At 37.3% G+C, this 27790-nt stretch overlaps 1 protein-coding gene across 12 annotated transcripts in view; it reads right to left on the bottom strand.

The window, feature by feature from the left end:
- Positions 1 to 2723: 2723 nt before the first annotated feature.
- Positions 2724 to 27790, bottom strand: part of LOC111025402 (C2 domain-containing protein / GRAM domain-containing protein) — a 34080-nt gene continuing 9013 nt past the window's right edge. For 9 of the 12 annotated variants that reach the window (XM_088124263.1, XM_088124266.1, XM_088124265.1 and 6 more), the window contains 15 exons: positions 23577 to 23652; positions 21799 to 21927; positions 21646 to 21692; positions 9446 to 9584; positions 9184 to 9300; positions 8958 to 8987; positions 8758 to 8857; positions 8402 to 8508; positions 7910 to 8053; positions 7724 to 7828; positions 6262 to 6408; positions 5435 to 5488; positions 4718 to 4781; positions 3313 to 3374; positions 2724 to 3161 (listed from right to left, as the gene is read on the bottom strand). In XM_088124263.1, coding sequence (XP_087980389.1) covers positions 3045 to 3161; positions 3313 to 3374; positions 4718 to 4781; positions 5435 to 5488; positions 6262 to 6408; positions 7724 to 7828; positions 7910 to 8053; positions 8402 to 8508; positions 8758 to 8857; positions 8958 to 8987; positions 9184 to 9300; positions 9446 to 9584; positions 21646 to 21692; positions 21799 to 21927; positions 23577 to 23652 — 1438 coding nt within the window. In that variant the 3' untranslated portion in view covers positions 2724 to 3044. The remainder of the gene's footprint in view (positions 3162 to 3312; positions 3375 to 4717; positions 4782 to 5434; positions 5489 to 6261; positions 6409 to 7723; positions 7829 to 7909; positions 8054 to 8401; positions 8509 to 8757; positions 8858 to 8957; positions 8988 to 9183; positions 9301 to 9445; positions 9585 to 21645; positions 21693 to 21798; positions 21928 to 23576; positions 23653 to 27790) is intronic. The other 3 variants (XM_088124258.1, XM_022303257.2, XM_088124262.1) reach the window with 3 other exon arrangements.

Consider the following 27790-nt stretch of genomic DNA (forward strand, 5'->3'; position numbering starts at 1 on the left):
CACTTGGATACACATACCGAGAACCGTACCAACCCATGTGCTTGTATTTATGACCGGGACCTTTCGGACATCCATCCATCCGAACATAATCAAGGCACGACGACTCTCGTGCCCATGGCCTATCTTTCGCCGTACCCCATAACGACCCCTATGTGCAACCTCCAGCCCATGGGACGAGGCGCAATGCCGGCAAACCCGTGCCACTTGACATTGTCCTTGAGATTCCTATTCTCAACAGAAGACGCCCAAGACCTTGGTCTTGCAATGCTCGTCCACGCTATGACACATGCATGTGCCATAGGGTAGCTCACTTAGGCCACAAGGCGTAGGGGTGGTGGAGAGCTGACACTATGCCTCCCCCTATAGTACATTCTAAGATAATCTTGGTATGGCAGACGTGTACGTGCAAAGTAGCGAGGAGTCACTCGCCAACGTAGAGCGCACGTTTAAACTCCGATCGTCACGAAACTTGGCGTGCTTGCATATCTCACTAATATGCATCTAACTCTAAAGCTGCTTGTCCAAACTCTCGACGGAACCCCGACTTCTATGGTCATGACCCGGGGCCACAACTGGCCCCCACTGAGCTTGTCGCCGACACCACTGACGTCGCATTCGCCTTGCATTCTTCGTATGCCTTCTCCTTACACTCTTGTGCACATCCTTGGCGTGTGACACGTTAGTGTCGCCACCTCTTGCAACCTATTCTCTACTAGTATGGTTGTGACGTATTGCACACGATTTTCCGTTGACATTAAATCAATACATGATTTCTGAACGACGAGTCCCAGAAGTTGATCGAGCAATTGAGAATGGAGGGAAACATAAGAAAAATAGTTCAAAAGTCTCTGAAAGCAAAGACTCCACCGTTGTTCGCCCATCTGGTAAAAATAGAGGGCGGAGCTTGAGGAAGAGATGAAATAGGTAAAGAAACAGATAGGGAGATCCAATTCTGAAATTTAAGAAAATGAAAGGAGATTTCTTTACCAATGTTGAAACGTGATTTTTGACTTCAACTTCCACTATCCTATTTTTGCCCATAGTTTGTCTACATAATCTATTTTTAGAATTCTTTATTTAATTTACATTTTTTTTAAGTTACTTTGAAAGCTGTTCTACTTTTGTAATTTTTTAAATTATATTATTCATGAAATTAACCATAATTTAAAATGACAAAATTCAAATTTAAGATGAATATTTTTTGACAGGATAATTTTACTAATTGATACATCTATAGAAATGATTAAGGTAACCAAATGTTACTAATACTTAACAGTTGAACTAAATTTTCTACTATTTCATTAAACTTTAATAATCTCAAAATTTTGCAACCACCCTAAAGTTTGCTATTTGGGCCTATAAAGGCTTCAGCTTCCACCAGGCCTGGCCCATACGGCAGAAGCCGAAAAAAAAAAAAAGGACTTTAGGTCTTTTTTTTTCTTTTTTTCTTTTTCCAATTTGACATTTTGTTAAGTACTAATTTACCCTTCTATTTAAAACTTAAACAAAACTTGAACAAAATTTATTTAGCCAAATATGATGGACAAAGAGCTAAGACATTATAGCTATTCTTGGTTTGGACAAATTACTCAAAGATCACTTAACTATATCACGAGCATGAAAAATTGGGCGTTTCTTATCACAACCTTTTTTCGTAAATTGCCCGGGGAAATATATTGGCCTAGTAGAAACTTTCTATTTTTAAGTCAATTCTCAATTCGGTCATTCAATAAAATTTTTGTAAAAAATGGGTTAAAAGGATTGTTTTGTGAAGTTAAAATGATGTTGATAAATTATTAAATTATTATTCTATTAACATATTTAGATATGTGAACATGCTAGTTGATGCTATTTTTACAAATGAAAAAAATGGTCTAAGATTTCGGTTCGAAAGTCGATTGGGTGTAAGGAAGGTGTTAGTACCCTACAACACCCGGATGGTTACTATATTTTATCTTAAATTATCCTATTAATTTATTGGTCCAAGAAAAAAAATAATTTTTTGTTTTATTTTAAAACCAACCTGCCAATTAGCAAAGTCCGACCCACCGACTAATGAAATTCATTCCCAAGTGCCATGTACATTACCATGATCTCGTATCGAAATATGTTAATATAACATTAATTCAACAAACTTTATAGTAACATTTTTTTAGGGAAGGACCTAATTGAGATTTTTTTTGAAGGGCAAATTCATCAAATATGTTGCACAAACACAAACACAAACTTATGCTTCTCACAAGTTTTCTTATTAACATTAGTTTCCTCGGAGATAGATTAATTGATCAGAGTATAACTAACCGGTCAAGACATTACTTACCTCTCTAAAAAGGTCACAACTCCAAAAGAAAATAAAAAGTAGGAAATTGATTAACAAAAACCCTAAATATCATACATCAAGACATGGAGTAAAAGATAAAGGGAAAAAAACGAAGAATAAATAAAATTATGTGGCTATCTACGTATGATATTAAAATCCTATGAGTTTCTAAAGAATAAAATATTATAGGGTCAAATAAATATTAGATGAGGTGCCTCAATACTCATAATGTATATATGAAAAAGAATAAAATACAAGACTTTACAAACTAAATGTGCTTATGAACATGGTCAACTTGAGCATAACTCAACGGATTAAGGTACCTGTCTTCAACCAAAAAGTCGTGAATTTGAATCTCTATCCCACATGTTGTACTAAAAAAAAGTGCTTATGAACATCAGAATTACCAAAAAACAAAGGGTAAAATTCTGTATGATTGTTGAAGAAACAATTGGACCATATACAACGGGAGACCATTTTTTGCTATATTGGTATGGCAATGGTATTGTGTATATGAGAAGTTGCATAAACAGAGCACCACCAGTCTCCTAAGGAGGCAGGGTGAAGAAAGTTCAAATTCTAATATATTAAACAGAGCGCAGATGGAACTTGTTTCTACACAACACCATGCAAAACTTTAAAGAAACTTATTCAAGGGAGAAAAATGAGAGAATACCATTGTTACAGTGTGGATAGGTGGAACCCAATCTGGATTTGGTGGAAATCAACTGCTCTGAGCTTCCGAAAGAGCAGGTGCGGTTTTGTTGGTTTCGCTGCCAGAAGTATTCGACTTCATGTATTCATGGGCAACCTCTAACCTCAGATCCACGGCCCGCTTGTACTGTAATTAGTTATCAACTTACCGTTGGAACAAAACTAATCTGAAACTTAATGAATATGAAGTCTTTGGAATGAAGCCTAAAGGAAACTAGAGCAGGAAAAACAATATAGAATGACAAGTTGAAACAATAACGAAACCAGAAAATTCAAACCTCGAGCATTGCGCCTGCCTTTATTTTGGTTTGCATCAGACACCATTTCTTAAAATGTACACCTGTTTCGAATCCGAAAAACCCCGTCAGTTAATCAGAAGATCTGACTTCCTCAGAAATATTTTCACAACCACAAGAAAGCAATAGGTTTCTATATGCAGAACACACCAATTTGATATGCTTGACTTATCGTGTCACACATGCATCTAGGTGCACTTAAGATAGTACTGATTGAGAGAATGTAATTGATAGAAATGAAATGACCTTTGGAGTAACTAGGATTATTAATAAAATAGTAAGGATACGATAGTAATTAGATAGGGAAGTTGTTAGGAGAATAGTTATAGATAGAGTGAGAGGGAAGGGATGAAGGTAGGCAATTGTTTAGTATGATTTAGGCTTGAGCGATCTCGAGAGGGGAGGGTCCAAGTACCTCAAATTATTGTAATCTTTCTATCATTTATCTTTAAATCTTTTTTAGCTATTCAAATTCTATACGTAATAAGAGATTACATACAAAGGAAGCTCTTAATAATGTTAAGTCATAGGACGATCTTAGCACTACTTTCCAAAAGGATGATGCAGAAGAGTGTTGGTAGGTAGTAATTTTATTGTCCATGGCCACGATCCAATCAAAGGAGACTAAGCTGTTCAACAGAAATCTATGATCAATCTATGATCTATAGCTGTTTTCATAATCAGTAGACATTGGGTTCTAAGATGCATGAATATATGAATAGTACAAACCACCCCATGGTTTGCTTTGGAACAAACAATTCGAATTAGACTCGGTGAAAGCCGGACATGTTAGCTGAAGGTCATTTCATGAGTAGATGGATAAACATTCAAGGATAAAACTTAGGTGTAAGCAACGGCAGGTATCTTCCTACCTACCATAATTAAAAAAATTGACAGCTATTTATTCTATTTTCTCTCTCTTCTTTTATGCATTTATATGTCTTGGTTATCAATCTTTTAATAGTGGCCCAATTATCGGTAAACATCTAAGTTTTATTCGAAGATATAATCCAAATACTGAATGTCAAGCATTTCATTTCTAATCTAAGATAGGTCCCTGTATCTCTCTTTCACTAGCATCAAAAGTTAGGCTCGCTACCAGACACCGAAGTGCACATGAAAGTAATAAGAGATTTTTCTTTATGCTTATTAGATATCCAATATATGAATTAAATTTACCCAACCCATCAGGTTAAGCTTTTGGGTTGAGTGATGGTTTATTCATCTTTAACAACTCTTTTACTTATTTATTTATTTTTTCTTTGGATGGGTTGGGAGGGCTGACACAACTGCATTGAAGGTTGTAGATCTCCAAAAAGATGGGTGGGGGACAAAAGGTGAACCACTAATTAAATGTGTACAACTTTACAAGGAATGCAGTACTTACCCGCTTTAATTTCAATGGAAGAAGAGTCCTCAGCATTTGTCTCCAACAACCACCTACAATGGAGCTGAAGCAGTACATATAATTAACTTTCAGGTAGAGACTAAGTAATTTAACAAATAACTTTTTTTTTAATAACGGGAAGTCGGAGCTTTGCTCCCATATGCCCAGGAGCACCCGCACCCGTCCTAAGACTCGGACCTAGGAGACATCAAGAGTTTTTGGTATTAAGCTCATTGGAAGATTTGAAATTGAGACCTTTAAGCCAATATTACAAAGAGACCCAAGTCCTTGCTGCAATTTAACAAATAACTATTGCTGTACTTAAAATTTTAATGATATTTGGGTACTCACGTTTTCTATACTGCTGCCCAATTGAAACTACATTAGCAAAAAGCAGAGCTTTGACTTGGGATAAATTTCGTCTTTTTAAAAAATATGAGGCTATAATTAAAAATATCTCATATTAGATGAGCTTACAATAAAGGAAAAAGTAGAAAGATGAAAATTACGCATTGGCCCCATTCCAAATAAAATTGTCGCCTAAAGTTGCTTATAAACCATAAGCTCATGGCTTAACCATCTATTCTTTTGTTTTTAGCAAATATGTAAGCAGCATAATCACTAATCTGACTAAAAACTAACAAAGTCCTCTATCTATAAAAGCAACAAATATATCAAGAAACACCAAAAAGAAGATATGCTCGAAAAATTAATCACCTCAAAGTACGACCCAAATGGCACATCATGTGCGTGTTGAACTATTTCAAATACCTAAAAGAAAGGGAATAAAACATATCAAGTACTAAAAGAAAAAAGGGAAAGATAGAATATTTAATACCAGAAAAGACTTTGGTTTAATAACATGTAAAAAAAAATTTACCAAGAGTAACAAAAAGAAAATAGTAAATAGTAAATATTTAAAGAAAATTAATGGTGTATGCTTCTTTCTTGTTCTACTCTTGACTTATATATGCTACACATATGAGGTTTGTAATATATGTTACTCTTGTGGTATTATATGTCCACTAAAAGCCTTAAAGAAGGAGAGGTTAAGACCTAAGAGTGACTATGAGACGATTCTGCGAAGAGATTAAATGAGTTGGAGACAAAGCTAAATTGGAATGGGCTTAGGAGGGGCATTGCAACACGTCTTCTTTTCACAGGATGGCCAGCTTTAGGTTAAGTAAGAGTTTAATCGAAGCTTTAGTATTGAACGTGGGAGAAAAATAGAAGAATCTTCAAGAAGGAAAATCGAGGGACAAGCTGTGAGATGATATAGTTATTTTTCACGTCTTTTTGTACTCGAGTCTTTGTAATTACTCCCTCATAATTTTGTTGACCAACAGGAAATCTTTTTCTTTTTAACTCTGGCTTTTTTGTACACCTTTTCTGATATTCAGTTTCTTGTCAAAAACCAAAAATAGATGATATTGCTATCAGAGAATTATGAGAATAATAAAAATTGATTGTAGGGCTTCAACATCATTAATACTTCAGGTAAAAACATAATATTGAGAAAGAAAATGTAAGTAGCATAGCCATACCAACTTCTTCTTATCTTCAGATAAAGCTGCATGTTGATACTCTGTCATCGCTGTGTCAGGTGGGCACATGGGACTATGACACAGGGATCTGTATGTAAGCTCTCTAACTTGACCTTCATATTCATCCGCGGCATGCCATTGTCCCATCTGAATATAGCAGAATTAAATATAAGGTGTGAAAAATGCAATCAATGAAAGTCAATGATGCTCCCTTAAAGTTATACCAGACCGCGAGTAATAAAAAGATGTAAATTTTAGGTCATAGTGGTTTTACTTTGGTCATTGTGAGAATATGTACTAGGACTGAATTGATTTTATAGCGAGAACAATTACCAGAAATTTGTGAGTACGAATGAATACTTCCTTTCCTATATATATTTATATAAATGTCCTTTTAATATTCATATATTGAATTCTGGATTAATATTATAACTATTCTCACATAAAAGTTAGAAGCCAGAACAAAATATCCACTAGTTAAATTTGGTCTATTTAATTAACACAAAAAACTGATACAACACAGATAAAACCTACTGTAAGTAATCATCTCATGAGAAATCAGATACTCGAGTAGATACACCACCCAGAATGCCATAAACATAAAAAAATTCATCCAGATACTTAACAAAAGTAATATAGGGTGTGCTCATGAAATCTCACTCTTCAAAAACTTGAAAATAGGTGAAGTTAGATAAAAAGTTCAGATATGATTTTGGTCCCTCAAATTTATCCTTTCTTTTTCTTTGGTCAATGAACTTTTAGAATTTGTATTTTGATTCCTACAACTTTTTATTTTGTCAATTTTCATTCAACTCTAAACTTAGATTAATTATTGAAAACCTAATCTAATGCCACCTGTTATCTACATATTCTATATATTATATCTATGTCATTACTTTTACAGAAAAGATCAATGTTGAATTTAGTGTAACTTGGTGGACTAAAATTAGGATTTTAAAGGTTAAAGGTCGAAAACAGAAAGTAAATAGAAATTCAAGAACAAAAATTCAAATTCTAAAAGTTTAGGGACCAAAATCAAAATGGATGAAATTTCAGGAACAAAGCAATATTTGAATCTAAGTTAATTCAATTTTAATTAACAAATTTACTATGCAACAAACAAAAACTTTAAGGAGAAAAGTTTAGAAGTCTGCATACTTCAAGCTGAAAATAATATGAAAGTTAATGTAAAGAATGATATCAGCATATAGGTCTGACTAATAACAAAACTTTTAGTGTAATTAATAGTTCAAATTAGATTAATGAAATTAGTAACCAACAATAACAAGAAGTACAACAACAGTAGCATGAAGAGTCAGGATTGATAATTAAGTTCCAGTCTGGACAAGGAACGAAACATAACCTAGACTTACACTAGCAGCACAATCCAAGACACAACTGTTCGAGCTTGGGAAGTTACAACTTACAATTTCCAAAAGAAAAGAGTGAGCATTTTACTTACAACTAGATTTGTATCTTTCCGTCTCGAAACGAAAGCACTTGTATAACTTGATCCATCACTCAACAATGTAGTAAAGAACTGCTCGGCTGTGGATGGGAAAACACCCTGAAGAGAAAACGCGACAGAGACTATGCTCATTATAGGATAATGGTTTTCAAGGTCCAGAGGGTAAGAAGTGATGCGTACGCTGTGTATGGTAGCAAGAACCTCCTCTTTAATGAAAGCCTGAAAAGTTCTATTTTTGGGCAAATGATCAGCGGTGGTCTTCTCCTTACTTCCACTCACTCTCACAGAGCTACTATGTGCACGTAGTGCTGACTCAGCCTTCTCCTGAAATGAGATTGAAACCAATTGTTACATAAAAAATATTTTTTTACGTAAACTCATTAACAAAATTAATTATCAAAACAGCGCTAAACATTGGTACGTTTCATTCTTAACTTGTCATAGCATCTCCTCAAATTACCAAGACTCAATATAACAACATATATTTAGGAGAATGAATCTGTTTATAAATTTATAAGCTTTAGTCAAGGTTTTGATGGAACTTATTAGTATGCTAATTGATTTTCAAGTTTGACGACTTATTAAAAACAAAAAAAACTGCATCAAATTTAATGGAAACTGAGAATGATTCTAGAAAACTCTTCTATGAGAAGACGATTATAAGAAACATGCCTTCTTCTCAGCTTCCAGCATTTCCTGGAAGTTCCTCACTGCACGCTGTAATGCTCTAAATGCATGGTTCCTATTCCAAAATGATGCAAACTTATATCTGACTCTACCTGGAAATGGAATAAAAATTTGAGGAAAGATATTAAAGCATCTAGGTGCATCAAGATTTACAAAATAAAATTCACATTCATGTACTTTAATTAGATTTTCAGTAATTCATGATCGTACCACCAAGAAGCTTATAAAAACAAAAATTTTATCAAGGAAAATTGCAACTTGACAAGCTTGATATATGTTGTTTCAAAGCCATATTTTGTGTTTTCATAACGGGGTCCAACCAACCATACAAAGGAACTAACCATCAGGACTTCCCAATGGAGGTACACCATGCCCACCAGCACCCATGCGAAGAATAATTGTTACAGCAGGATTGATAAATGCATGTTGAGTCCTTCGTATCTTCATAAATCAAAAGATTCCATCACACATGAAGAATAAATCTCATAAGAAAGTAACGAAATAAGTATGAAGAGGGAAAGAGGGAGATAGAGAATAATACTTCATCAATATCTGCTAGTGGTATAACCACCTGTCAAGAAAAAAGAAACTAAACGTAATATGAAATAACAAATCTAATAAAAATCAGTTTAATTAATACATGTAAGCAGAAATGAATTTTAGCCCAAAATGTAAAGAAAAAGATGTTCAACAAAAGAATATATAAAAAATGTAAAAACGAGATATTGCCAACAAATACAGAGATTAAGCATTTAAACATTCCTAACCTTCATTTGCTTGGAGAAGATGTTAGAGTGGAAGCATATGTGCCAAGAAGAGACATACATACGACCATGATACAAAAATGATCTCTCAAGAGCACAAGAAAAACTATGCTCAACCACCTGAAGGAAAATGATGTGCCTTAGGTATGCTAAAATGTAAACAAAAGAAACTCCAAGTGTTTTAGTAGTAATTGTGGAAAACTGGATATTAAAAAGAATATCAGTATCATCATTTCCAAAACAATGGAGGTTCAAAGAAACTAGCCTCATCAGGAAGAAGCTCAAATATTGTCTGAAGAGGCCCCGGCTTTTGATGAACCACTGTCAGCTCTGGTTTGTCTGAAGAAGCTCTTCTTCGAGCATTAGCTCCAGCATAACCATTAATTGAACTGAGGTTACAGTCACTAAAATCCATAAATACAAAGTTCATATACTTTTGATCATAAAAAGAAACCACCATTTGTTAATAACACATCTAAAAGAACAACATTCAAGAGTTCAATATTAACACTGTTGGAATTCAGACCATTCCAAGTTGACGTTAGGCCCACTATTACATCTCTCCTTTACTTATTGGTAGATGGTTCCCCTGTGAAACCTTTTGCCCTAACTGCTCAGTCTCCACCTTCCTGATAATGGAAACCTCTTTTAATTCTAGCAATGAAAAGAAAGACTAGCCCAGAAAAAAGGTTTTACGCGAGCAAACTGTCCTCCAGAAATTGTTTGGCCAATCCAAGCAGCCTATTAACTAGCCCACGCTAGATCATCTACAACATTTGGGATTGGAAAGTTTTAAAATTTGTGAAAAGGAGACAACTACGTGGAAAGGATTCAGGTGGCTTTTGATGATTTCAGAGATATAGTTGAGCTCTGCAGCTATCAAGGTGGAACCCCTTTGAGGATCTGGTTCCAATGGTTTCATAGCCTTGTGAAGATTCATTTACAAGGTCTATGAAAGATCGATACCCCAAGTTTCATCTATGCCAAGTTTCATCTATGATGTTCTTTGACCTCTCAAATAGTGGTTATTGGTTTATATTGTTCTTTATTTCTCAAGCAGATTGTATTGTTCCTCGTTGAGCTTATCATTTGATTCTTTTGTTTTTCCTTTTCTTTCACTCCTTCAGGGGTTTGTATCCTAAACAATTTTCCTTTTTATTTTTCCTGTTAAAAAAAATAAATAAATAAATAACGAAAATAAAAATAAAAATAAAAATAAAAAAAGTGACTCAAAACAATAGCTATCTAAATGCTCTGAAAGTAACAATAAAGCCTAGGAGTTAATGGATAATGGATTCTAGAACCTTTTATCAAATGACAGGTGATTCCTTACTATTAATTCACTTAACTTCTCGTACAAGTGAGTTTAACATTGGAATTGTTGGTGTACTTTATCTAAGGTTATTGGATATGCATCTATTTTATATCAAAAGGTTTGATCATTGATGTAGTCAGTAGCCTTCTGTTTTATGTAATTAGCAGTTGAGTTTAGTTCTTTATTTTATCTAGCCGTTAGTTAGTTAAAGGATAAGTTGGGTGCCTATAAATGCCAATCTTCTCCTATTGTAAAGGCAGATTGAAATCAAATATAATTTACTTACTTGGTTTACACCAAATTGGTATCAGAGCCCTCATCGAATCCGTAGGATCTGATGGCTGGGAAGAACACAATGGTTTCCGGCAAAGGTCTTGTGGTGGATCCATCAATGGTACAAGTTCTGTCTCCAAAATCGGCCACCGAACACTTGCTATTGGTGGAGGATTCCTTGGGGGAAGTACGTTCTAGCGTTTAGAATATTCATCGGTTATTGGAAAATTTGTCCAAACACATGGAAAACATCGCAATTGAGCAAGGAAGGTTGCGGGAGGATTGCCAAGACTTCTGGGTCCAATTCAATCAACATGTCAATTGCCAAGACTTCCAAATTCTAGATGGGTATCTATTTAAGGGAGATCGATTATGCATCCCACATACTTCTCTTCGCGAAACCTTAATCCGAGACATGCATAGTGGGGGCTTGGCTGGCCATCTAGGCCGTGATAAAACTTTAGATCTGGTGGCAGCACAAATTTTTTTTTGCCACAGCTACGTAAAGATGTATATAACTTTGTTACTCGATGTCTAACTTGCCAAACAGCCAAAGGACAATCTCAAGATACAGGGCTCTACTCCCCCTTCCCATTCCTACATCAATTTGGGAGGATTCGTCCATGGACTTTGTCTTGGGTCTCCCCAAAACTCAGACGGGTTATGACTCGGTTCTAGTTGTTGTGAATCGTATCAGCAAGCTGTCACACTTCCTCCCTTGTAAAAAGACATCTAATGCAATTTATGTGGCCAATCTTTTCTTCCGTGAGATTGTCCGCTTACACGGCGTCCCGAAAACTATTGTTTCGGATTGTGAAAGACATTACGGAAGAAATTTGATACGAGTTTGAAGTTAAGCACGACTAGCCATCCCCAAACGGACGGCCAGACAGAGGTGACTAATAGGACCATAGGAAACCTCAAACGGTGCTTGGGGACCAACGAACCAAAGCAGTGGAGTCTTACACTTGCACAGGCGGAATTCACTTACAACCATATGAAAAACAAATCTACAGGGAAGTCCCCCCTTTGAAATCATTTATACTAGACTTCCTAGACTAACCGTAGACCTTGCTAATATGCCTTCCACTGTTGATTTTAATCGGGAAGCGAAACACATGGCGGAGTGGATCGTGTAGCCCCATAAAGAAGTAATTGATAACCTTCTAAAAGCTGCGGCAACCTACAAAGTTGCTACAGATAGCCATCGCCAAGCAAAAACTTCTCCCGAAGGAGATCTAGTAATGGTCTACTTAAAGAAGTCTTGTTTTCCAAAGGGCACATATAACAAGCCACAGAATAATAAAATCAGCCCCTTTGAGATCCTCAAGAAGTATGGAGACAATGCCTTCCGGGTAAATCTACTGGCGGATCTTCGAATACACCCAGTATTCAATATTGAGGATATATAAAGAGTACCATGCGGAGGATGCCTTTACACTAGCCGCTTGAACTCGAGGACGAGTTTTCTTTTGGGCCGGAGGGAATTTGATGTAGTCAGTAGCCTTTTGTTTTATGTAATTAGCCGATGAGTTTAGTTCCTTATTTTATCTAGCCGTTAGTTAGTTAAAGGATCAGTTGCCTGCCTATAATGCCAATCTTCTCCTATTGTAAAGGCGGATTGAAATCAAATATAATTTCCTTACTTGGTTTACACCAATCATTCTACTCTTACCTAAACTAAAACCTAATGTACTTTCTAATGGTAAACACACCAAAAAAAAGTCATGTTTTGCTAATTTTCACTCTCATGATCATGAATTTTAGTCATTTTACAATATTTTTCCTAGCGTTCCTTTCTATTAGTGAAGAGGTGACCTGAGAAAGACAAAGTGCCCGAAATACATAGAAGATTGGCTCCAAGAGGTGTTATTGGGAAAGTGTCTGAAAGACAAAGCTAAAGTGGTGTGGTCAGATCTAATGCCTCAAGGGCTTTATTGTGGTTTATTTGGAAAGAAAAAAATGCTAGCACTATTTTAGATAGATCTAACTCATTTGATTATTGTTGTAATATTGTTCAGCTCACTGTTTGCCTCGATTCTCTCTCCCATCTACCCCACTGTTTGCCTTGTTTTGGAAGGTTAAAATTCCAAAAAAGATAAAAAAATTTGCGTGGCAGGTATTACATGGGACAGCACCTTGGATTGTATTCAAAGGTGCTTTTCTTTCTTTTTGGGGCCGCAGTGGTGTGTGCTTCGCGGATCTTAACCACAAATTGTACCATTGTCAGTTTGCTCAAGATATTTGGGGCCGATTCTTTAAGCTGTTTGAGGTGTCATGGGTTCGTAACTGGGATTGTTGGGCTTCGATGAAGGAGGTTCTGTTGTTCGTTCCCTCATTTTTTGGATAAGGGAAAATTTATGTGGTAGGCTTGTTTCTTTGCTATCTTGTGGAGATTTGGTTGAGAGAAATAATAGTCTCTAAGGGTGGAGAGGTCTAGGGAGTATATTTTGAAGATTATTAGCTTTAATACTTCCTGTGGACCGATTTCTAAGTTTTTTTTGTAATTATCAGCTAGGTGGTATCCTTTTGGATTTGAGCCCCTTTTTTTAGATAGGGTGTCTGTCGCTAGATTGTTTCTTTTTTTTTTTTTGCATGACCTTATCCATAATGTCTTTTTTTTTTTTCATTTTTCTCAATGAAAAGTTCGATTTCTCATTACCTTTAATTGGAGTGCACAACACAAGTTCTTTTTATAAATTACTCCACTTTTACCATCTTGGTGGGCTAAGTTTGACCCGTCCCATTGTTCTTTAGGTTGTTCGGTTTTGGCTTTTGCCACTTTTTATCTGAAGGCCTCCTTATATCTCTTATGAAGAAGGGAAAAAAACCTAAACTAATCAACTTTGAATTGTATCGACTAAGTATGAAAATGGTGTAATTTTTTCATTTAAATTTACTTAACCATAAACCTCAACCACTTGGAACATAATCTAATCAATTTTATTTTTTTTTATATGAAACAAATATTTCATTGATGGTATGAAATATACAAAAATCCATGAAGGCAATTACAAGAAAGCTCTCCAACTTGTAATAAGCTCGTTTAGAGAGTAATTGTTGAATGGGGGTATAAACATTTACACCAACCCAAAGCTAGAACAATAACCCTGTCAAAAAAAATTTCAAAAGAGAGGAATTTATCATTGAAGACCCGACGATTCCTTTCTAACCAGAGGGACCATAAGAAGGCCCGAATGAGTTGAACCCAAAGAGTAGCTTTTGCATTCTTGAAAGGGTGTCCCACCAAAGAGCAATCCAGAAAAAGCCCTAGTTGTGTGTGTAGTACTGTTGTCCATCCAAAAGCCGATAGCACATGGTTTCAAAAACGAGAGGAAAAAGGGCAATGTATAAATAGATGACCTTGTGTCTCTGACGCTCCAAAACAATGAGGAGAGAGCAACATGTGGGGGAGTTTCCTCTGTACCCTGTAATGGGTGTTTAATGCCCCATGACTAAGCTCCCAACAGAAGAATTTGATTTTCTTGGGGCATTTTCCATGCCATAGGCAGGGGTAGAGGGTGGAGGCCGAAGGAGCAATGTGGTAGTTGAGGAGGTTAAAGGTAGAGTTGGTGGTAAAGGACCCCGATGATTCCAGTGGCCAATACTATTGATCCTCAAGAGGAGGGGCACAATCGGGCTGAGCAAATGTGTTAACCGCATCCATTCGTCAAATATCTCCTCTTTGAGGGGTCTTCGAAAATTGTAATTCCAGGATGAGGTTGATCTGGACCATTGGTCTTTAATAGTAGCACCCTTATTCATTGCTAGTATGTAGAGATTTGGGAAGATGATGGCTAAAGTTCCCTGTGATAACCATTTGTCCTTCCAGAAACTGATTTGACTCCTATCCCCCACCCGGCAAGTGGCTGTGTCCTTTATTAGGTTGGTTTGGTGTGTGATCGCAGTCCATGGCCCCTTGTGGTTCAGGTTGTAAGTGGTAGGCCAAATGGTGGAGGGAGATCTAGAATATTTCGCTGAGATAAGTCTCCTCCAAAGCTGCTTAGGTTCCGTTATGTAGCGCCACACCCACCTAGAAAGAAGAGCACGGTTTCTCTGCTTTATATTTCCGATGCCAAGGCCTCCTTCTTTGATCGCAAGTTGTGTGGTGTTCCAATTGATTAGGTGAGGCTTGCCATTGTTGTTTGGACCTTCCCATAAAAAGTCCCCAAAGATCTTATCCATTCTATCAGCAACTTTGGCCGAGATTTTGAAAAGAGATAGATAGTATGTAGGTAAGTTTGTGAGAATAGATTGTAGTATGGTGTGTCTTCCCCCCTTAGAGATGAAAAGGTTGTTCCACTTACAAAGGCGAATTTGAAGCTTCTCATTGATCGGCAGCCAAAAAATTTCTTTTTTTTGGGTTGCCATTGAGTGGAAGACCCAAATAGGTGCTAGGCCACGATCCCGTTGTGCAGCCCCATGCATTGGCAATTCTAGTAATGATCTGTGTGCCAATAGAGATGCCATAAACACTAGATTTGTTATAGTTGTTGCTGAGACCAGATGCCACTTCAAAGAACTTGATGATCTTGTGGAGTTTTTTGACAAAGAAAGGATCTTTGTTGGAGAAAAGGAGGGTGTCATCTGCAAAAAGGTGGTTAATTTTTATTAAGCCACATCTTGATTCACACCCTGAGAGCTGTCCTTGTTGTTCTCCCTGGTGAAGTAGCTGGCTAAGGACAACGGTGATGATGATAAAAAGAAAGGGGGATAGGGGATCCCCTTGCCTCAATCCTCTAGTGGCAGTGAATTTGCCTCTTGACTTCCCATTAATAATGATGGAAAAGCTTGTAGTGGAGATACAAGCTCTAATCCATTTCCTCCATTTCTCCCCGAATCCTTTGTGCTTTAGAACCATATCAAGGAAATCTCAATCAACCATGTCGAAGGCCTTCTCAAGGTCCAGCTGAATCACCACTCCTTCAAGCTTTCGAGCTTGCCAATCATCAATGATCTCATTGGCAATAAGAGCGGAGTCCAGTATTTGTCTTCCTTCTACAAATGCATATTGTTGGTCAGAGATGGTGAGAGGCAGTACCTTTTTGAGACGCTCAGAGAAAACCCTTGCAAGAATTTTGTAGGTGCATGGGATGAGGCTAATCGGCCTATAATCGTGCACTGTTTTAGCTTCTTTTCTCTTCGGAATGAGACATATGTAGGTCTCATTTAGGGCAGCATTGATGACCCCAATTTTGAAAAAATCCTGGAACATTGTCAATAAGTCAGTTTTGATAGTGTTCCATGACTTTTTAAAAAATTCAGCACTGAATCCATCCGTGCCCGATGCCTTATCAGTGCCAAGACATTTTACTGCCTTATAGATTTCCTCCTCCGTGAAAGGTTGTTCCAGTAGGCTGGAGTTGTTCTGTGGAGATGGGTTCCAATGGAAGGTTGGTAGGGCAGCATCGTTGACCTTCCTTTCTGGTGTAACGATTCTTTAGAAATCAATGAATTCCTCCTCTATGTCTTTGATCTGTGTCAGGCCGATTCCTTTTTTAGAGAGAATTTCTGTGATAATACTCCTTCTCCTCTTGTTAGCTAGGAATCTGTGGAAGAATTTTGTGTTTTCGTCCCCCTCACACAGCCATTTCTGTTTGCACCTTTGCCTCCAAAAGGCTTCTTCCTTGGCAACAACGGATAAGAGGTCCTCTTTGGCTTGTATCCTGGCACGGCTTTGATCCGGTGTGACAGGTTGTGAGCCCTCTAGATCATCCAGAGAGTTCATGAGGTTGGTGAGATCTTCCTTCTGTGAGTGGATACATCTGAAATGCTCGGTGATCCAGAGTTTAATGGCATACTTTAGAGACTTGAGCTTCATCATCAATCCATGTCCAGGCCAGCCATGCAAAGGTTTGTTTCCCCACCAAGTTTCAAGAAAAGGTTTGAAGGTTTTGTGGGACAGCCACATGTTTTCAAACCTGAAAGGAGTAAGACCCCAGTTGTTCTGTCCGAAGTCAAGAAGAATAGGAAAGTGATCCGAAGTGGTTCTGGTCATCCTTTTTGCTATAGGCATCCCAAGTTTGTCAATGCATCCATTTGTGAGGAGGAAACAGTCAATCAGGGAGAAGGATGTGTTGCGAGACCATGTGTGCTGTCCATTGGTGAGGGGAACGTCTATGAGGCTGGAATCCTCTATAAATGAGTTGAATAGCCACATACTCTTGGTTAGGGGTCTGCCATTAGATTTCTCCCAAGACCATCTTGTTACATTGAAGTCACCAGCAAGGATCCAATGGTTCTCACAAAGATCGGAAAGATCAAGGAGCTCCTGCCAGAAAAGGTAGTGAAATTCTGTAGTAGATGGGCCATAGATGCCTGAGACCCAAAAGAGAAAGCCATCAGACAAACAAAAATTTATGGTAAGGGAGAAAACACCTTCAATCATTTCAGCAGCTTTGAGGTCTGGGTCATTCCAGAGGATGAGGATCCCACTAGCCATCCCTGAAGCGTCTAAAGCAGACCAATTAATCCCATGTGCACTCCACAGGGATTTTACAATGAGGATGTCCATATAGGAGAGCTTGGTCTCTTGAAGAATCACCACATTTGGATTAAGGCGGGAGATGAATTGCTTGATGAGGGCTCCCTTCTTCCATGAGTCCAGCCCTCTAACGTTCCATGTCAAGAATTTCATTTTGCAACGGATGGCCCCCCTTGGAAAAACTTTCGTTTCTCATAATTGATAGAAGAAGTGAGATTCTTGAGCTCACGGGTTCCCGCCTTAGTCTTAGCCAACTTGTTTGATTTTTTTGTCTTGGGTTCCGTTTGTGGAATTGCCATTATACATAGGCCAGATTCCTTTAGGTAGTTTGCTAAGTAGCGTCGGAACCCATTTGGTGAAAAGAAGCCTTTTTCCATATTCTTATCTTCATAGTCAATGCTGAGAGGTTCTGCCATCAGTGGTTGTAGGTTGGTAGTGTTTGTGTTGGCTAAAATTGGTGGTGTGATGGGAGGGTGTTTTGGGGATGGTGAAGTAGCTAGGACTGTTGTAGGATTGGTGTTTGGTTGAGTGCCGACAGCCTCGATATTGGTCAAATCCCCGAATAGGATGGTAGGGATAATAGGTGTATTTGGGTTATTTGATGCAGCACCTCACAAGGTTTTTTTAAGAAATGATTCAATGCCCTTTCATTAAAAGGCTGAAACCTATTTACAGAGGTTTCAAGCTTAAGAATTACATGAGTAACTATTGTTACTGTGCAGTAAAAGTAAAGCTACTAAAATAAAAGCTATAACAGCTATAACAGTAGCTAATAATCGAGAAAAGCTATGAAGAGCTACTTAACTACATCAATTTCCCCGACCCCAAAATGAAACTCGTCCTCGAGTTGAAAAGTAGTGGAGTTAGAAGGCGGTGAACAATCCGCAAACTAGAAACTCGCTTCTTCTTGTGGTTCAAAAATACTCCAATCGAAAATGTCTTTTTTAACTCATCAAAAAAACGATAAAGTGACCAAATTGAATTAAATCCCAAGAAATTTTGATGCAATAATTTGTTGAGACAAAAGTGTTCCAAATTATCAACATTCTTTTCCTCGGGATCTTTTGGAAAACTACCCACTTTCTTCTTCTTGTATTTACATTCTTGAAGTCTACTTGGAAGGAAGAGCTTTCTTGCATTTTCTTGTAGCCGATGTTCTTGAAGTTCAATTGGAGAATCTTCATCTCCTTCATCAAAATAATCAGCAAAACTCAAAAGAAATTCATCCTCTATGTTATTTGAACTTATCCAAGGGAGTTTTCTTTGGAAAAAATCAAAAGCCAGTAAAAAATTCTCCCTCTTCATTGGTTCATCTGGACAATTCTTGTGAAATTCTTGACCCAAACATCTCAATAAAGATTCTTGTTGATTCTTTTGCCCGTTAACATATTGCATTTCTACTTCAAAGAACAATGTAGCCAAAGAAAAAGTAGAATCATCATCTGTTCCTATCAATTCTTCATCAACCTCTTCTTCCCCATCAAAATAATTGTCAATCTTAAGAAAAAACTCATCCTCTTGTTCAATTGCCACAACCTGAGAAGAGTTTTGGATTCCACAATTTCTGAAATCAACATTGAAGGCAGCAACTTGAGGCAAAATTGAGTTACCTCTTGCATCCTCTGAAATTTTTGTTGGTCTTATGAAATCATTTGAAGTGTCTTCACTCTTTTGGTGGCAAAATCTTCCCATCTTGGTTAAGGTATCACTTGGGGTTTTTTCTCTAGTTGTGAGTTTTGTAAAAGAAGAAAGAAATATTCCATGGCTGTTGTTTGGAGTTTGGTGGCAAAATACCTTAGTCTTGTATGAAACTAATTTGTTAAAATTCGTACAAACTCCAACATTGTTGCTTGAACCTTCTTGATACCTTCTTGGTGTACAAACTCCAAGATTTTGGTTGAAGTCTTGCCAGACAGCTCTCAGTTCTTGGAGCATTCTTGGTTCAAGAACATAATCTTGGTACCTTCTAGGCTGCACAAGGTGCTGTTCTTGGAGGTTTCTTGGTCTCCGATTGACTTCTTGGACTCTTCTTGGTGGTGTATGGTACCTCTCCGGTAGGTAATTAGTCCTTTGATCCTCCATCCACATTTCTTGATCCAATCTTGTAGAATTTTGAGGAGGAGTTCTAACCGTAGCTTGCTGTACACTCATTGCTTCAAGCTTGTCATGGATGATCTCCAAAATTTGTTTAATCTCGCCGACATCCTGCTGGATGGTTTTCACCTCTCCTTCAACCGACAGCAAGCGTGCGATTGATGATCGTGGCGAGAGAATAGAGGCTCGCTCCACTTCTTTGTTGACGAGAGAAGAGTCACCAATGTTGATCGACTTCTTTCCCGCCATACAACCCAAAAAATCGGGATGCTCTTATACCAATTTGATGCAGCACCTCACAAGGTTTTTTTAAGAAATGATTCAATGCCCTTTCATTAAAAGGCTGAAACCTATTTATAGAGGTTTCAAGCTTAAGAATTACATGAGTAACTATTGTTACTGTGCAGTAAAAGTAAAACTACTAAAATAAAAGCTATAACAGTAGCTAATAATCGAGAAAAGCTATGAAGAGCTACTTAACTACATCACTATTGCATATTGATAGGATTGGGCTATCCTCGGGAAGAGGGCTTGATAAATAATCCACTTCATCAAGGTTGTCTGAGATAGGGCTATGTTGGATAATTCGAGGTTTCCGTTTTTGGAAGTGAAAGGGAAGTTGGTGTTTCTCCCGTACAGTCACGTGATTTCTATTCTCATTAATAATTAAAGTCTGTTGTACCCTGTCAAGTGGGTAGCATCGCAGAGGGTGTGGGTAGGTCATTGACCTTTTCTTTCCCTTTTGCCAAGGACAGAGGTTTTCTTGATGGGTCAACATCCCCTGTCAAGTCATCGATCTTTGTGGTGACAGCCGGCCTGGTGCTTTGATTATTGTGCTCTCTTTCAACGTCCATGGCAATGGCGGTTCCGGTGAGGTTCCAACGATGGGGAAAAAAGGCTTCAGCTCCGGCGGAGCCCTTGTGGTATTGTCTCGGATCCTTGTTGAAAGGCCTGTGATTTCCGATCAGATTTCTAGTGTTGAAAAAAGAATCTATGTGTATAAGTATGTCCTCTTACAGAGTAATGGCTGATGGGATCTCGATGATAGCAAGGATGAAGCCTGTGTCGTTCTTCTTAACTTTAATCTTCAGCTCCATAATATCTCTAAGGTTGGAGGCCGCCTTCAAGATTTCTAGGAAGCCACCACATTTGTCTCCAATGTAGGGGATGGTTGAATCATTCCAGAGGTGGAGGGGGAGGTCTTTGATTATGATCCATCTTCCATATGATGGGACTTTACGGTTGGAGTTAATGTTCTTTGTGCTCCATTTAAGAAAGCGAAGCTTGTATGAGCCTATAGTTTGCCAGTCATCAATAAGGGTGAGAGCAGAAGCTTGTTTGTCATCTTCACATCTGAGAAGGGCTTTATCGGGGTGAATCAGGTTAATGGAGCAGAAGTCACTCACTGTTTCCTGAATGGCCCGAAGGACGGAGTGCTAATCGTCATGGAAAGAGTGGCGCTGAACAATAATCCATCGACTCCAAGCAAAAATTTCGGGGATCAAGGTCGATTTTATGGGCGAATCTATGGTTAAGGTGTCTTGGGGGGATGTCGGCTTCTTGAAGTGGGGGTCTTGTTGTTTGTGCCTTGGGTTGGTATGATCCCTTGGAGGAAGGCAGGATGCCTTTGGTTTGTCTATAGTGGGGTAGTCAAGGAGGAGATTGTAAAACGCCTTCTAACCCTCCTTCCCTATACCAGAGGGTAGCATGAGCTTATTATTCCCTCCATTACTGTCCAGTTTGTTAATCTCAATCCAGTAGCCTCTGTTGCTGCTCAGCTTCTCAATCCATAGGACGTAGTCATCACTAGGGTGTTCTTTAAAGAACTTATGGGTGAGTGGGGAGTCTAGTAGCAGGTTGATGGATGATGAAAGCTAGTAGATGGAAGCCCAAGTAAGAGAAAGGGAATAGGTAGCATCCCTTCCAACTTCCGTTAAGCGGTCGCGACTCCCCCTGTAATGTTAGTCAACCTTTATCATGTTTTCCGCTCTATCTTGGCTTTGCGGGTTGGGTAGTTCCAGTTACTCATCTTGTTTGATAGGAGAGGTGGGTAGGCGGGGATGGTGTTCCATCGTTACCGGCGATGGTGGGGTGGAAGAGGTGGGTGGTGTATGGTTTGGTGGTGTATGGTTTGGTGGTGTATGGTTTGGTGGTTGGGAGAGGGGAGGTGTACGGAGAGAAAGTCATCGTGAGATTATCAGCATGATTTGTTTTTCCTTGTGTCCTTGTACATAATCTAATCAATTTAAATTTTGATATTAAAAAAATTCAAAAAAGAAGATCAAAGTACAAAAGGTACCTTCCAGCATTGAATGGCAATTTTATAGTTTTGATGTGGAGACAAACCTAAAAAGTTCATATACAGATTTGATCAGTCTTATAAGGGAAAGGGCATTATGCATATTAGAAAAAAGTAAATACGACGACAGAAAGAAGCAAAAAATTATGGCACCTGCCCAGAAGGGCTATCCAATGTGTGCCACACAGCACCAGTGTGGCCTTCACTTTCAACTGTAACAGTAACCGAACCAAGAACAGCACTCTTCCAAACTATATCCCAATCATAAATTGTAACATTAATCTGTTAGATAAGTTGAGAAAAAGTTATATTAGTGGCATGTAAATTACAAAGACAGCTTTGAGCTTTGACAGAAGCAATGCACGCTGATTTCATTTAATTAGCTCTATGATGCAGCAGATCCTTAGCATTTCATAAAGTTCCAGAGAGTAGAAAAGATCTAGGGGGTGGCAAAATGGTTGGGCAGGGTCAGTAAGGGGCAATTGGGTCAGATTTGGTATCTTTAAATATAGGAATTGGACAGCCATGACCATGTGTAAGACTACAAATGTGATCTAAACTAGCTCGAGTCTGTCGTTCGAAGGGTCAGGCAAAACCAAGCTTATCGAAACATTGGCGCTTGGTTATAGTTTTTATATTATTAATAGTTAGTTTTAAATAAAAATTCTGAAACATGTATTAAATTATTATAAGTTGATCTGCACGTTTAAATAAATTTATTTGAAATTATAAATAAATTGTATTTTCACATTATTCATTGTATATTTACAAAAGGATATTTATGCACATATATAAACTACACTCAGGGCCTTCATGTCAGGTTTTACCAAAGAGTGCAGAGGGCCTAGGTCAGGCCACCAATTTCAATGGTGGAGTCACCCCATCTGTGAAGCACAGCTACTTTAATTTGGTTAATTAATTTGTGTATGATACTCGTGATGTTTGCCAAACAATTATTAGACACATAAGCTAAAGTGTTCAAAATTTTATTTATTGATATAGTTTTAAAAAATGATCCATATAACTAAAAATATAGGAAAACTAGTAAATTTTGAGAGTGAAATACATATAAATTCATAACCATTATTGACTCTAAATTTCCTTCTTGTTTCATTAAGATGCTAAATCATTTAGAAAATTGATAAGTTGGTTTACATGTACCTTGGACATTTTAATATAAGATATCGTGTTATGAATGCAGCTGATAGCAACCAAAAATTGCAATAAGAAATCAATAGAAAATAGTATTGAAATATGAAAGGAAAATTACAATACCCAAGCACTTCAAGAGGCCTAGACTCTCCCAAAATAAAATACTCCAGTTTTCTGACAACAACTATACTCCAAATCCTGCTTACCCCAAACTCCCTAACTCCCTTCTATTTATAACCTCTCCACCCTAACAAACTTTTCAAGTAATTATAATTATGCCACTACTAGTATCCTCATAAAATTTTCAATACTTACCTATTCATACTCTAACAGTATCATACACACAAAAGAAGCAAATGAAAGTTCACTTCAAAAAACATATACCAATTAAGTACAATCAATTAAAATTCTAAAAGAACTTGAATTCTAATTAAGTTATTTCAAATTAAACTATTCAATTTAAATTTAAATTAAATTAATTGTAATTAGTTTTGGTTAGTTTAATTAAAGAAAAAAAGTGATCGGAAGTTATTCAAATTGATCATGAAAATGCACAAAGGATTTGCCCCTTTTATGTAGTTTTACATTCTTTTAGGTTAGGATTATATATACATACACACGTGTGTAGCTCTATTATATGGAATAATATGGAGTGCTTCTCTCAAACTTCTCTCACTTTCTGCTAGAATATAGATCTCTCAGACGGATCCAACCAAAACATTTCTCCAGATCCTAAGAATGATGATAATATCTCTATATTCTAAATGCAGCAAAGATACCTGTACAGGAAGCTCATCAACGGAAAAATTGAACTCCTCTCCCCACATGGGATTCCGTGAGCCAGGAATCATTGAACTGCACCAAGCAAGAAGTATTTTAGTTCAAGCATTGAAGGACATGGAAGCGATATAAAATGGCACACAATCTTGATAGTAGACAAGTACAAAAGTTTTTATAAAAACCCGATAAGGGCTCCAATTTGGCACAAAAAACGGGAATCCCGAATGCACATCCATCTTATAGAATTTCAATGAGTATGAGAACAAAGTAGAAATGCAGTGTTAAAACATTTGAACTCTGGAAAAGTTTATTCACAAAGTACATTTTGACATGGCAAGCCACCTGGTACACAAGAGGTGAATGAAGCAAAATTAGAAAGCAGGTGGCTAAGAGAACATGTTCTAGGTTCCAAAAAGAAAAAAAAAAAAAAAAAAAGGAAAGAAGTAACAGTTGTAAGTAAGGACAAAATAGATCCTTGGAAAATAAAACATACCAAGAAGACAACCATGACTCAGTTATTCAAGAAAATCAAGATGAAGGTTGATCTTCCTAGCTTTAATGGAAGAACGGATGTTGAAAGATTCTTAGATTGCGTGCAAAATTTCTTTGAATATGCTACTACTCCCAAAGAAAATAAGGTAAAGCCAGTGGCTTTTAGACTTCAAAGTGGCACCCTCAGCATGGTGGGAACAACATCAAAACAATTGAAGATTCTATGGTAAACAACCAATCAAGAAATGGCCCAAGATGCTCCGCCCAGTGAAGAAAAGGTTTCTTCCTCTTAACTATCAACAAATTCTTTATAACAAATATCATCAGTGCAAGCAAGGAGGCGTGCCATGATCGATTAAACCAAATAATTCCACTGTTTGGGAGCAAAACACAACCTACCGGAGAGCGAACAGCAACGACTCTAGGTTTGTCAATGGTCTAAGAAATTATATAAAAGAAATTGTAAATCTTCACCCCTTAGTCTACCTTTTGAATGCCATTACCTTAGCTACTAAGTTTGAAACAATAAGATGTTGATAAACCATTGAAGACATACCAAAGAAGGAACAACTAGGAAAGACAACCAAATAACCAAAAGAAATAATCTTCTGAAGCCAACAAAACATTCTTCCAAGGAAGTTCTTCGGTTTCCAATGTACAGAACAAGAAGTATGAAAATCAAGAATCAAGAACGGCAACCAAGAACACAACCAACAATAAAGGTTTGGATGGTTTGAACTCTAAAAGAAATGCTAATAGTGAGAATGTTGTTCTAAAAAAACTAGTCACTACCTTTAATCTTTTTTTTCTTTTGAACGAGATACAAACTTCTCATTGATTAATGAAAAGGAAAAAAATGTTCAAAAGATATAAACTCCCAAAGGGAGTGAAAAAAGAAAAAAGACATGAGGCAAAATTGCTGCCAGATAAAATGACATAAAGACCAAAACAAAAACTTTCGAATAGAGCCTCCCAAAAGCAATGAACCACAAAAAGAAGCTTCAGGAACCTTGAACAACAATAACATTGTCGAGGACATCTTTATCATTTGGAAACAACTCTTTAAACTTTTGAGAATATTTGGCCCGAATAATTCTAATACCTTGAGCAAACTTTCTTTTGCACTCAGCTTGAATCTCCATCTTTCTTATAGAGTGTGCTTCAAAAAAAAAAGCTCTTTTCTTTGCGAATATTGACAAGCTCGAACTTAAGAAAGGATAAATAAGCATCCAATTTTCCTTTTTGAACAAGATACGAACTTTTCATTGATTTAATGAAAAGGAACAGAATTGTTCAAGGATACAAACTCCAAATGGAGTGAATAAAAATAAGACTGAAAGCTGTAAGTAAAAACAACAAAGAGAAAGAGAAGAGTCACAACTAGGGAGTTATAAATGCCTCCCAATTCATACATAACATGCTAGGAGAATAGGAGGAGAATAGATCGGAACGAACGCACCATTGTGAAGCCTTGAACTTAGCTATTGAAAAACAATCCACTGAGGAACGACTTTTGCTTTCGAAGACTCTTTGATTCCTTTTGAACCATAGTTCATAGATGAGAGCTTTAAAACCATGAACCCATAAGAGGTTGGCTTTTGAAGGACCGCGCAAACCGTAAAGAAGCTGAAGAATAACATGGGAAATAGTCAAATCCCAAACCCACGAGATATTGAAGATCAAAAACAGTCTCCTCCAACAATCTGCCGCATAGGTGCAAGCTACAAACACGTCTTTGGGATTCTTCTTCTCTATGACACAATAAACATGTGGACAGCTGCATTAACATATAAGGCATTTTCTTTTGAATTAATGCAACCGTCCATATGTTTATTATGTCACAGAGAAGAAGAATCCCAAAGACGTGTTTATAGCTTGCACCTACGCGGCAGATTGTTGGAGGAGACTGTTTTTGATCTTCAATATCTTGTGGGTTTGGGATTTGACTGTTTCCCATGTTATTGTTCAGCTTCTTTATTGAGAGAGAGATAAGTTTGAGATGAACTTAAGGGAAGAAACGATGTCTTCTTGAGAAAATTACAAGGGAAGATCCATGAAGCCAATGAGGACTCAACAAACTGAAAAGAAAATGCCTCAGTCACTACCTTTAATCTAAAACCCGAAGCTCACCCAAACCCTTATAAAGATATTTGATCCAAATGTTTGAACTATCTACCTCGTTCTGATTTCCATATCTTTGATGGTTTACTTTTTAAAAGTGACACACTTTGTATACCTGACACGTCTCTTCGAGAATCTCTTTTAAAAGAGTTACATTTGTGTGGGTTTTCTAGTCACTTTGGCCGAGATAAAACTTTTGAAGCTCTTTCCTCTCAATTATTTTGGCCTCATATAAAAAAGGATATTGTTAATTTCATTAAACGTTGTTTTATTTGCCGAACTTCTTAAGGGCCTAATCGAAATACGGGTCTTTACACTCCACTCCCAATACCTAATTCTATTTGAGAAGACTTATCAATAGATTTTATTCTTGGTCTTCCTAGAACTCAACGTGGATGTGACTCTGTTTTGGTTGTGTTGGATAGTTTTAGTAAAATGCCACACTTTTTACCTTGTAAAAAGACTTCTGATGCACTCAATGTTGCTCATCTGTTTTTCCATGAGATTGTTGACTTCATGGAATTCCTAAATCCATAGTTTCCAACCATGATGTTAAAATCATGAGTTTTTTTTTCTTTTTTGAAGTCTTTGTGGAAACGTTTTGGTACAAGTTTATTATTTAGCATTACAAGCCATCCACAAAATGACGGCCAAATGGAGGTCACTCATAGAACTCTTGGAAATCTAATTCGTTACTCGAGTGAGGACAAACCTAGGCAATAGAATCTTTCTTTAGCACAAGCAAAATTTTCCTACAACCACATGAGGAATCATTCTAAAGGGAAGTCACCATTTGAAATAGTGTATAGTCGTTCACCTAGAATATGTATTAATCTTACATCTATTCCATCTTCTCTTGATCTTAGTAATAAGGCCAAAACCATAGTGGAACACATTCAAGCCTTGCACAAGGAAGTCAGAAAACATCTAGAAGAAGCTAGCTCTCAATATAAGGAGCATGCTGACAACCATCGCAGAGACAAAGAGTTCAAGATTGGAGGATTGTTGATGGTTCACCTTCGCAAATCAAGATTACCTTCCGGTATGCACAACGAACTTACAAGCTAGAAGATAGGCCCCTTTTCCATTCTGGAACGCTGTGGCAATAAGCTTATCGAGTTGATATTCCCCCAACATGAAGATTAGTTCCACATTTAATGTCGCGATATTTTTCCATATTTTGCTCCACGTGGGTTTTCTTTGGTAAGCTAAACTCATGGACGAGCTTTTTTTAAGTGGGAGCATCAAATGTCAAACATCCTTGCCCTTTCTTTAGAATCTTGGGTGTTATCTAGATCTTGTTTTACCTTATGGTAATTTATTTTAAGTTTACTAGTTTAGCTTTGACCAGCCGGTAACTTGTTACCGTGACTGTTAGTCTTTAAGTATCTAAATTTCCAGCCTTCCTACTTGTATAAAAAGGAGGCTGCTGTCCTTTTAACTTCACTTTTGTCATCTTAATAAAAATGTAATCATTCATCAAAACGTTCTTTATTTATCAAATCAGGCCCAGATGAGAGAACTGCTTTTTTCATCCATCAATCAAGTAGGGCACACATCCCCACTAAACCATCGACCATTCTCATTCTCAAATATTAAA

The sequence above is a fragment of the Momordica charantia genome (assembly GCF_013281855.1).
Source record: "Momordica charantia cultivar OHB3-1 chromosome 5 unlocalized genomic scaffold, Mcharantia_2.0 BLBB01000005.1, whole genome shotgun sequence".
NCBI lineage: Eukaryota > Viridiplantae > Streptophyta > Magnoliopsida > Cucurbitales > Cucurbitaceae > Momordica > Momordica charantia.